The 12,387-nt window shown below is 40.4% G+C and overlaps 1 protein-coding gene across 1 annotated transcript in view; it reads right to left on the bottom strand.

Annotated features, from left to right (window-relative positions):
* ANK2 (ankyrin 2) overlaps positions 1-12,387 on the bottom strand; it is a 139,328-nt gene that overhangs the window by 105,171 nt on the left and 21,770 nt on the right. Inside the window, 1 exon segment of the mRNA XM_039551201.1 lies at positions 1,170-1,268. Coding sequence (XP_039407135.1) covers positions 1,170-1,268 — 99 coding nt within the window.

Raw genomic sequence — 12,387 nt, 5'->3', positions numbered from 1 at the left:
CCCAGTTCCACCTGGCTCCTTCACAAGGAGTGTGTTTCTGCCACGTTGCCTGGCAATCGCATGGGATTTCATATTTCAGAAAGCTGACGTGTAACGTGATCACCACATCTATGAGGGGATTATTTTAGGAGCTGTCATCAAATGGCACAGTATCCGCTGAAAGAAGGGACAGTAAGACAGCTGTTAACACCGACAGGTTTAAAGGGAAGGAAAGGAAGCATAAAAGCACCAGGATTTCAAATTCATCCACTCGTGAAGGCGGTCCAGAAGGGGAATGTTTCTGGACAGGCTAGAGAAAACAATAAACATGAACAAAAGCTCTGACCAGAGAGGAACTTTGCTATAGCTACTTCTCATGGCACATTCACATCCGAAGAACAAACAGGAAGATGACACACTTTGCAGCACAGAGCCTGTACACTCACCCCCTTGGCTTGGAATAAAGAACATTTGGCAGAAAGAGAGCAGGAGTAGGAAACAGAATGAGCCCAGTCCTAAGGACCAACGAGTTTTCTCCATTGCCCCTAAACCCTCTCATATGCAGAAGGAAGCTTGTGAGATTCAGTTTCTCTTGAGATGGAGTATCATCTCTCCAAATTAGGTGTTTGCCCTGCTTGCACAGACATTACTACAGGTTTACAATCCAGATCCCCAATTAATACCATCCTTCTGCCTATTTACACCCACGCGGTCCAGCAGTAGAAATGAAGTGTCCATGGAGAAAACAGCCCATTGCCTGCCAAGCTCATTGATGCAATCCTTGTCAGCCGTTTGGTTTCCAGTTTACGCTGGTCACAGCCAATAACGACTACTCACAAATTACACCAAGTCACAGGAGAGCTCCTGAATCAGTGTAACTCAGGGGAACAGCAGCAGGACGTTGGAGTAGGTGACTTCCCAAATGGTTCTGTGAACCCAGCACCAGAGAGAGCCTCATCACTTCTGAACTCAACTAAAATCCCAAGGCCCACATGCTGGGTTAATGGATGGACTCAATCTTAGAGGTCTTTTCCAACCGAGACCACTCTGTGGTTCTACAACCAAGCTTGTTAACAACTACCTGTTGATACCAATTGACACTGACAAGCCCTCTGGACACAGCCCACACAGTCCTGACTTCAAGTGATCTGAACACACAGGCAAAGAAAAATATGAGAAAACCCCTTCACCTCGGTAGCTGTGCTTTGGTTGGCTCCATTCTCCAGGAGATATTTCACCACCTCAATGTGGTTCTCTTGAGCTGCCATGTACAAAGGAGTAAAGCCATTCTAGGAAGAACACAGGAGAAAATCGTGTCACGTGGAAAGGGTATGTACCAATAATGAACCGCAAATAAATAAACAGCATTTGCGTTTTGTAACTGAATGTAAGAAGAACAGCCTTGTATTTTTCACGTAACACAGTCATGTTCAGTGCCACTTAAACCCACACAACACTCCACGCTTTCACACTCATTTTCTTCTGACATATTTTAAGGAAGCAATGGACACACTAATTATTAATACAGCTATTCCTTGCTGATAGTGCTCAGGGATGTAAAGCTGGCAATAAAGTTTTATGAAAGCTGACAGGAAAGCAAGAGTTTCCTCCATTTATTACATTTACTTAACCAAAGACGTCATCCCCTGGAGACCATGAAGTCCATACCTTCTGACAAGCTGAGTAGAGATAGCAAAGGTTTAACATCTTACATAAAATTTTGTAATACATAAAACATTGCAAATCATCCAACATAAAGGAACCCAGCTTTCCGAAGGAACAACTGCATTTCTGACCATACAGCAGGTTCAGCTATCATTTAATTAAAAACATACATTAAAATGACCTACATTTATTAAAAGAATTTGCTCTGGATAAAGCAGTAAGTAAAAAAATTATTCCAAGTCAATCAACCTACGTTAGAAATGCAACTTCTTTCTTGACATTAAAGTAATTTAATGCAAACGTTTGTAATTAATTACCAAAAAAATCCTGAGGAAAGAAAGGCATGGAAGCGAGCTGTCTGTCTGATCCATAATTTACTTCTAAGAGTTTTTAAGATTTCTACAAAGACTTTAGAAAATTCTTCAATATTCTGTAGATTACCATGTACCAAAAGAAGACATAATCACCTATACTTCTGGCTTAAAAGGTCACTTTTAACTAGAAAAGAAACCATAAACCAGACTTCAAACACGCAATTTATTTGATTTTTTTTATTATCTTGTGTGCTGTCACACGGAATGACAGCGTTGTGCATTCACACAAGCAATCGGAATTAATACAAATACCATGATAACTAAAAACCTTGTTTCAGAGAAGCCAGTATTATTCTTTCTAGGAAACCCGCTGTGGAAATATTCCAGTAATTTCCCACTGAAATGAAATCTCATTTTTCAGTCACTAGATAATACAGAGATTGTAGAACTGATATCTTTACAACCCCCCTCTGTGTTTACAAATGTAGAGGACTGTTCAAGCAATAAACCTAATTTATGTTGTGGATGTCATATGGTAACTGTCATATATTTTGTAGCAAGTCTTTTAATGCTGCTTTGCATAATGTTCTGGTATTCCCATTGATGATCCTGGGACATAGAGTTAAAAAACAGCACCCAGAGAACAATTAACAGCCGTTTAATGCCAAAACTGGGGGATGTATTTCGAGTGGCTTTGCACAGGAGTCAGTTATTACCCAATATTCTCAGAAATTACTCAAATGATTGACTCTTATATGACTATTATAATCACAGACAGCATGACCAACATAGTCTGCAAGTCCATCACACCACAGGATTATCATTTGAAACCATGGACAAAAGAGCTACAAAGGTAATTTAGTAGGGACAGATACAAGTTCCTTCACTACTGCAGGAAAAATAAACTATACACACAGGGAATGACAAGTTAGAGAAGAATTCTGCAGAAAAGGTCCTGAAGGTCACAGCAGTCTTACAGAGACTGGTCACTGGTCAAGCAGCTCATTCTGCTGTAATAAAAACAACCCTTGCACTGGCATAAAAATCTATCTCCTTAGGGAAGCTATCTTTGTTCAAGAAAAACCTAAAAAATGGTGGTGTTCTGGCTGGAAAGGGCAAAGTGAAGGAAAACAGTCTTTAAAGGGGAGAGTGAAGGTCTGTTCTGCATGATCATGATGACTAGAACAAAAAAGCACAGAGTTTACAAGGCTGCTGGAGGGAAAATTCAGGTTAGACATCAAGAAAAGCCTCTTAAACAATAAGGTCAGGCTGATGGGCAGCTTCCCTCCTCCCAAATCACTGCTAAAACCAGGCAGCAAACTGGAAGCACACAGAGCCAGCCTCTCCCATTTTCCCCCCCCGGGGCAGGAGCTGTGAAGTCAGGGACCTCTGGTCTCCCGGCTGCTCCTCAGACAGCTCTTAACAGGGAGGGGGAGATTAGAGATCCCATCATAACATAAAATGAAGGAATGCTGTTCACCGCATAATTAGGATTACTAAGCAGAGGCATGAGCTGGCAGAGGGAATTAGGAACAGATTGGGTTCTTTTCCATTGCAGCTGTAGGGAATAGCAGGTAACCTGCAGGTAACCGAGCTGGCTCACTGCACCGGCTCTCCTTCCCACTCCGGAAAGGACCAACGTGGCAAACTATGAGGGATAACTAATAGAAATTTTCCACTCGCCTCATCTGCATTTGAATGGTGAAGTTAATCTCTCAAACGTAACACGCGCCGTTTGTAAAATCCTTCTAGCTCGGAATATTACACGGATCACACCCGCTAAATTGGGCAAATATGACAATTTTCAAGCCACAGAAAATCAATTTGCTTAAAAGCTTTGAAGAATCTATTTTTTTTAATCAATTCAAGTCCCTGGTTCTGGAACACAACTAGGACAATAAATCCTGGATTAGGAGACTATAAACAAGGCACACATGACTTAATGACCTTTTAATACCAAGAAATACTAAGTATTTTTCTACACAGAGACCCAGAAGAGTGCCCATTCTATCACACGTGTGCTATAATCACACCTGAAAGTACAGCAATTAGGAGAAAGAAAATTCTTGCACGTAAAGTCATAGTCTCTTTGTTTTCCCTCAGGCTTTATTTATAGTCTAAAAACTACTGTATATATTTTGTTGAAATCTGGCTCATTTGGGGAATTACAATATGCTAAGATTTATATGCAAAACTGCCTTTACCAGACATGCTGGAAAAAATTCCCGTGAATTTCTCCCCCTGGCAAGGTCAAGCCTGACTTTGTCTGCTGGCAGGGAGAAGTCTGCTTTCAGCAAAGCTCTGGTTTCAGAGTTTCTAATTGCAGTGTCCCCAACTGCAACAGTCCTGGCCCTCAGCCAGGAAACTCCTATTTTAGGATTCCCAATATGCCTGCTCTCCTTGGCAAAGCTGTGCACAGTGGGATAACGTGCTAGCCCTGCTAGTGCTCTTCCTTTTCCCCTGGCCACTGGACCCCAGGTGTTCCATCCTCCTCCCACCCCACATGGTTTCTGTGATCTGTCTTTCTCCTCCACAGCGTTTCTCTCTCTCAGCCAGTCCTGCAGCTGAATGGAAATGCCCACACAAAAGCAGATCCTTCCCTTCATTTCCTTTTGTCAATCTAAAATCCCCTTTCCAGTTTCTCATCTTTTAGTTGCCAAGAGCTATACACCAATGCTTCAGCTCTCTGTTCTGCTTCTAGAGATATTTCAAAGCTCAAAATCCCATAGCTCCCCAACCTAAAGAAAACATTTTCCCTTGACTTTTGTTTCACTGTCCCAAAGCGTCTCCTGCTGTATCCATGACATACTGGGAAATTATTCTCCATGGCCATACTGCAAGGGAGACTGACCTCTCTCCTTAACATGTGGAATAGAACTCAGCAATTTTATTGGGCCAGTGCTGGGAACTTCTTATTTCAATGAATTTCCCTTCAGTTTAGGATCCCATACTATCCAGAATTAAAGGAAGAATACCAACTGTGACCTGGAAAAGGAGAAATGCACTACATTCTTCTTTCCTGTAAAGCCCAGCTGTGCAATCATGTTATGTCTGTATGTTTAGGTTTGGTGCATCACCTGAAAAATCGAAATTAATTGTGTAATAATATATAACATTCATTTCCCAACAATTGTTTCATCTGAGTATTCGTGGTGAGGACAGAATACTCCAATTTCATTAGCCCCACAAATGTGTACTGCAAGATGTTTACTGCTGTAATATAACGTCAGAGTGAGAAATTCTCACTGAACAGAGTATATTTCATACTCTGTTCTTTCTGCTACATTCACTGATTTACTGGCTAATTGGAGAAAACGAGTAGCTCTCAAATGATTCTTCAAGCTATTAATACAAATTGGCAAGTCTATATATGACTCAGAATTTGTATAATTAAATTGTGCCCGAGCCCTAATGAAGAACACAGACTGAAGAAGCAGAGGGGTTATTAGAGTATTGATGCAGTTCTATAGCTTGGTGGAGTTTTATTTCATGGCAGCCTTTCAAGGAACTAAGGTTCCTCTTCACATGCAGTACTGAACTGCTGGCTGTGGACTTTAGTGTCCACATACCTATACTATCCATACACCTTATATCCATATATATATAAATATATATCTTTTTTTACATATTGATAAGGAAAAGACAGAAAATAGAGATATATAATCTCTACACTGTGCCTATTTGAAGAGGCTTCATGAGAATTAGCAACATATCCTTTGACTAGTCAACATAAACCCAGATGAACATAACTATTTTATTTTATAAACCTCTAGGAACTGTTTAAGACTGTACTAGATGACAGAGATGACCAGGAAAGGCAAGAAAACTGGCACCTCATGCAATGGCTTACATCAAAATGCTCAGATCTACTTAGTTTTACTTAAGAAAAACAGATATTGACATTAAGGATGAGACATAACTGAGACAAACTTAGATTATTCATCAAACAGCTCACACACATCAGAAGACCTGTGTGCGCCATGGTCATGTGCTAAAATACTAATATAAATATTAATACTAATAAAATACTAATACTAAAATGTTTTATGCAGTTAAGATCATGGTCATTTGGGGGCCTTCAAGTTCAAGACCTGTTCCAGGGTTTTTTTCTGTTCTTCAGAATATTGCTCAACTTCAACAAGAACAGTAAGTTTCTGATCTAAATCTTTATTCAGCAACAGACAATTCATCTTCCTGTTTTCCCCACTTTCCACCAGTACCAGTCTAAATCAGTGGCACCTACACATCACCTTAACAGTTCTACCTGCAGACACTGTTTCCCTTATCCCAGTTGCCAGGAATCTCTACAGGAGAGAAAATAACTCCAGCAAAGGTTATTCTCTCTCAAACAGGACAATGTTATGCAGGGAAGGAAAAGAACAGAGGTGGTGGGCACAAACTGAGCTTAAGAAAACACTTTTTTACTGGGAGGGGGACCAAGCACTGGCACAGGTCACCCAGAGAGGCTGTGGAGTCTCCATCCTCGGAAATACTCAAAAACCAGGACATGTTCCTGGGCAGCTGGCTGTGGGTGACCTTGCTTGAGCAGAGGGTGGACAAGATGAGCCCCAGCGGTGTCTTCCATCCTCAGCCCTTGTGACTCCATCCTCAGCGACTCAGTGAAAAATCCTCTAACAATCCAAGCAATAAACTAATTGTAATCAATGAAATATGGGAGTGACAAATAAATGCCATCTGCAAGCTAAATTCAAAGTACACGTCTTGATAGAACCATTAATACCACAATTCTGGGAACTTTGCTCAGTGCATTATGCTCAGAGCATTATTTTCAGCCAGTCTATAAATAAACTCTTCATAAGAGGATTGTATCCGAGCACGAGAGATTCTCTGTATAAAAGGGTGAATTAAGGATAGATCAAGGTACCTATGTCAATTTTTAAAAGTCTCTTTTTGGTTGCTCTCAGCTTACATCAAAATCCAGGATTTTAACGTAGCAGTAATTGTAACAATTATTTGCCTTCGTATGTCATTTTCATTAGATTATATTTTTCCATGACACAGATAATCCATACTCTTTTTCATTAAAAAAATCTCATAAATAATTGAACTGTGACATCTACATTTACATTCAATCTAACAGCAACTGTGAAATTTGTGAAGATAAGGGTGTAAGATAAAGGGATAAGATAAAGGGAAGTTCATATAATTTAATTTTAAGATGCCTAAGGAATCTCACTTTGCCATATAGTCAACAGGAAGTAGGCTACTCTGAAGAAAGATGGGGAATATTCAAATCAAGAGCTCCTATACCCACACTGTAAGAGAGAGAGATTCAATAAAAACACTTTTAGATACATCCACAACAGAATGAAATACTGTGGATTTCTGACCAAAGCACCACATGTTTTCTGGGCAGAATCTTTCTTCCATACTTCCAAGTGAGCAGTACGTTATATAGTCACTTGCCTGGGCTATCATTTCCTTTTATAATAAAGCTAGAAAATGCTAGAGAGGATGACATAGAGATTAGATGTAAGTATTTGTGCACATAGAAATGCTGGATGTAAAGTGGCACACCCTAAGGGGAAAGCAAACTGCTGTACTCGAACCTGTCATAAAATCCCCCAGCAAGTGTCAGCCAATCATTGAGGTGGCAATTCTCGCATCCATCACACATGGCAGATGCTGAGGCCCACAGAGTCCCACAGAAGATGAGTAAAGTACCCAGAAACAAGATAAGAATTACTGGATTTAGGGAGGCTGGTCCCTAAACTGGTCCAAACGGTTAAACAAAAAAAAAAAAAAAAAAAAAAAAAAAGAAAAGAAAATAGTATTTACAGATGAGACAACAGATTATAAACTAACTTGTAATAAATATTTTTTTAAAATGTAGTGACACAGAAGCCTACACTGAAAATAGCACCGCCCCTTCAGCTGTCCCACTAATTCCCTAATAATATAAACAGTGTTTGCCACTCTATACTTACACCATGGCAATAACGACAAAGCCTATGGATAAATGATGCTGTCTGGGCTGTGACAAACTTGGCAAGTTCATTCATGAGATATCACCCAGGACTCCAAGAGCAGCACTACGTGTATGACACCTGCTGCCTCCCTACTGCAAGGCCCCTCTTGGGAAGTGTGAGTTGAAGTCACTTCCGAGCTGAGATGCTGAATTTAAAGAGCACAAACATTCTATTTCAGCAGCTTCAAATACCACCATTTTTTCCTCAAGGACAGCAAAGTAATAACAGCCTGAAACACAGCCAGGCAGAATCAAGATGTTCCATGCCCTGGAAATGGCATTTTTACACCAAGGGAGCTTGTAATAGAAATGGAGCTGATGGAGAATAATGGGAAGAGAACAGATTAGTCATGCACAAGAAGACACCACCTTGATACTGGGCATAGGTGAGGGTCCAAAGGCTTAGTCTGGGAAGAGTTTCAGGTTTGAATCTGGGCACTCATCCAAAACTGCATTTGGGGTTTGTCTTCCAAAACATGCTAAGAGAAAAGCAGTCCTGAAAGTATCCATTTATTGTGTGTGGCTGAGGGCTGGAAGGAAGACAATATTGTGTTAAAGCAAAAAAAAAAAAAGATGTTTCTATTTATTTGGTTGTGGCTCAGTCATCCCTACGCTCATAAACATACATGGCTAGCATTTGCACTGCCTGGTTCTCACAGTCACCACTGTGTCATCCCAGCAGGGGAGAAATATGGTGTGTTGGTCTGGTAAGCCCTTACCCTTCCCACTGGCATGCTGAGTTCCTGCAGCCCCCTAAAGCTTATACACTTTAAGAATAATTATTACTGACTGAAAAAAACATTTCTTGTTTCAATCAGAATCTTTCCATCTGGACCACTCGTTCTTTTATAGCACTTTTACAGTAAAATGGACTCAGACACATACTGTAAATATTTTCAGTTGGTTTTCAGTCTTTGTTGTTTGAAATATTTGGGTTTTTTCATTCTTCTTAATGTACAACTTTTGTTTATGTCCCTCAAAACCCATATAATCCTCTAAAAGGCACTTCTTCCATTTTTTCCCCTCCAGTGAACAAATAATGGGCCTGACCCTTTATTACATTAGCAATGACAAACTGTAGCTAAATTACTCCTCTTGATACACAGCAGCTAAAAATCTGACGCTCTAAATATATTGATATAGAAGCAGAAAAACCCACTTGGTGGAATTAAAACCTTTTGTCATAATGGAGTAGCAAATACTCTGCAAAATGTATTCCATTCCAAAGGTTAGATTATCCTTACAACCCATGGCGGGAGCAATCCCTGGTAAAGCAAATCCTAGGGCATCCTGAGAGAGACAAGCTGATCACTTCTCTGAGAATCACCTAAATCCTCCCTTTGCTTTTGTGGTAACATGGAATGTGGACGTTCAAGGAGCTCTTATCGTTCCTTTTGGAAATGTGCCGCCCTAGGGATTGCTTCCATCTGATGAGAAGTCTGGATAAGAATGCTCGAGCAGTCACAACAGCACGTCCTGTGTGTTGACCTAGGAAGTGGTGACCATAACAGGGGCAAATTTAAGCAAAAACATTTCTTGGCTAATGTGTGCACAATGCGCTTAGAGCAGGATGTCAAGGAAAGGAAACCGGAGGGCTTTTAAATAACAAAATCAGCTTGGGGGAGGACTGATTTATCTAATCCTTGTTCTCCGTATCTGGGTCACTTTAAATAATCTGATGATTAAAAGGCAGCTCCTCCTTTCGTGAGGGCCCCTAAACAAAGCAAGGGTCAAAACACAACCTGTGCTAATGGGGAACGCATCCCATTGTAAATTCAGTGGCAGGAATTTTAAAATTGAAGGGAATCACTTCTTTCTTAGGTGACTCCAGGGTATGACAGTTTCCTTACAGTTCCCAAACAGGAGCAGATTGTATTTACTCATTTTGCCTTCTACTTTTCAGCTTTATACCTCAAACACTTGGCATTTGTCAAAGTGCCTCATCCTAGGAGGTGCAACTGTCCACAGGAGGCTTTTCTTGACCTTGTTGGGAATGGAGCAATGTCAGGATGCAAGGAAGGCATGGTCAGGACGGTTCAGCATCACTGCTGCAGGGACAGTCTACAGGTACACACAGTTATTAGGGTTACTGCAGTCAGGCTATCAGCACATTTGGAAGGCTGATTTCCAGTTATCGGACATCTCTGATGCCTCTACCTGAGTCAGATGGTCCAGGATGACTTAAAGAGAAAGTGACAGGGACAAAGAGTAATTTATCAGAAGAAAGGGTTGGACTCACTAAATCTGGTGATATTTCTTCCACCTGGAAAAAAAACTCAAGAACTCACGTAAGAATTCCTGATATCTCAAAAATGTAGATCTCATTGGGAGGAAGAGCACAAAATGTAGGTACTTTTCTAATGCACAAGCAACAACTAAGAAGTAGTTTGGGGTAAAGAGATGATCCAGCTATGCAAGAAGTGTAACACCAGGCTCAGTGAAAGTGTGTCATGGGGGCATGGGTGTGGGTGGATGTGACAGAAGCGAGTGGCCAACTCCACTTCCATGGGTCTGCCTGATGGAACAATCCAATGCTCCCTGAAGACTTGGCCTGAATTTCCCGCTGAAATTCAGAAGTACCTAGAGGATTCACCCACCCCAGTGAATACAGAGTACAGAAGCTGGCATCGATCCATGGCACGGACCTTGTTCTGCTCTGCAAGGAAACACAAAGGTCAAAGGAACAGCCTGCAATGCCCCAGTGGATCCATTACCCACTGTGCCTTCTTGTTCATACCATCCATTCATTATCAACAAGTGCAGCCTGGTCAGATCGACACGGGACCAAAATCATGGCCAAATCAAGGAGAGAAATTGCAGAAATCAGGTTTTCACCTGATGATACCTGTCTAGATTTGCTCATTGAACTATGAGTGGAGTCAATCAAGTGAAGGGCTTATAGATACTCATTATATAAATATATTTACTATTTAATATTTGTAGTAAAAGGTGCTTCTAACTGAACCAAAACACTCCACACTTGTCCAGTTCTTGGTGGAAATACGCCAAGGGATAGCAGCAACCTGTAAAACTTTGGCCATTCTGGGTGTGCCCTCGTCCCACCCTTTGCCTGAAACACACTCCTGGAAGACATGAGCTCTCAAATGGCACGCATGCAACTGGAAGTGGAGTCATTCAATTAGTAATCACTGTGCAATTAGGCTTTGCATGAAAATAGAAATTACTTTTCTAAAAATAGCACTGATGACATGTTAGCTCAAAAGGAACAGAGCTTTTAAAAGAGGAAGATGAACAGAATAACAGCTCTGAAGGCTAACATGAAACTGAAGGGCAAAGTAATCTAATATAAACCCAAAATCTATAAAATCAGAGCACAGAATGCTTAACGGCCTCAGATAGCACAGATGGGGTTTGTAATCCCAGTGGTTACAGTGGGTTTAATAGCATTTTCTGAGATAATTCTGTTATTTTGCTGTTGCAAGGAACTAGGAAATGAGTGTGGTGTTTCAGATGTCATTGCTTATAAGTTTTGATAAAGGACAGTGTTTTTATGCAATTTAATGGAGAAAATGAAAGGAAAAACGAGAAACTGAACAAGCTGGAGTTGCAACTAGTCCTTTATCTACCAGTTCACAATCAGAGAAGAAATTTTGTCACTAAGGGAAATTGTCATCACTGAAAATGAGAATGGCCTTGACAGGTACTGAATTCCTTAAAGAGGAAGTGATGGACCAACCAGAGTAACTCTCCTGGCATTAAATCACTACCAGCAAATGCCATTTCACAGGGGCCTAAAAAATATAAAGTGTGAAATAACAGAGATACCAAGGAGAAGATGTAATATGCCCTCAATAGCAACAACTGCTCCTAAAAAATTTAAAGGTGACAATATGGCACCTATTTTTAGAAGTGGAATTGAGGGAAAATGTAAGAACGAGAAGTTGAGCATTTCAGTTATAATTTCTCACTTTTGTATTCCATTTTACCTTTAATTTGTATTTTTGTTCATTTCTCACTTTCTCGATTAAGCTCTTTCCTGATATGATTTTTTTCTCCTTTTTTTCCATCAGTGACATGTTTCTAGATAAATAAACCTTATTATTTGAGAACTCAAGCAGATTCTGTTCAGTCATTCTTCTTCCCTTTTTCTAACTTCCTATTTTTCTTTTTTGACCAGCTGTAGTTATGTATGCTTGAACCTTTCTTCATCTGTTATCATAAATCATGTGTCTATTCTTTATTAATTTTGGAGTTTCTGGGGTTTTTTTCTCTCTAACATTCATTTTCTGTGATATGTGATTCTTGATATGTCAATGCAACCTTAAGCAGAAAGGCAGCATTCATCGGCTTCATTCCACTCACGGAGCGCAAAAAAGTTACTTTATAATTAAGGGACACCTTCCACTGGAATGTTTCCTCTGGCAGTGGCAGCAAGAGCCTTTGACCATCTCCTGCCTGAAGCAGCTATTATCCATCTCA

This window comes from Corvus cornix, chromosome 4, assembly GCF_000738735.6.
Source record: "Corvus cornix cornix isolate S_Up_H32 chromosome 4, ASM73873v5, whole genome shotgun sequence".
In the NCBI taxonomy this organism is placed as follows: Eukaryota; Metazoa; Chordata; class Aves; order Passeriformes; family Corvidae; genus Corvus; species Corvus cornix.
This window is presented reverse-complemented; position numbering and strand designations above follow the sequence as displayed.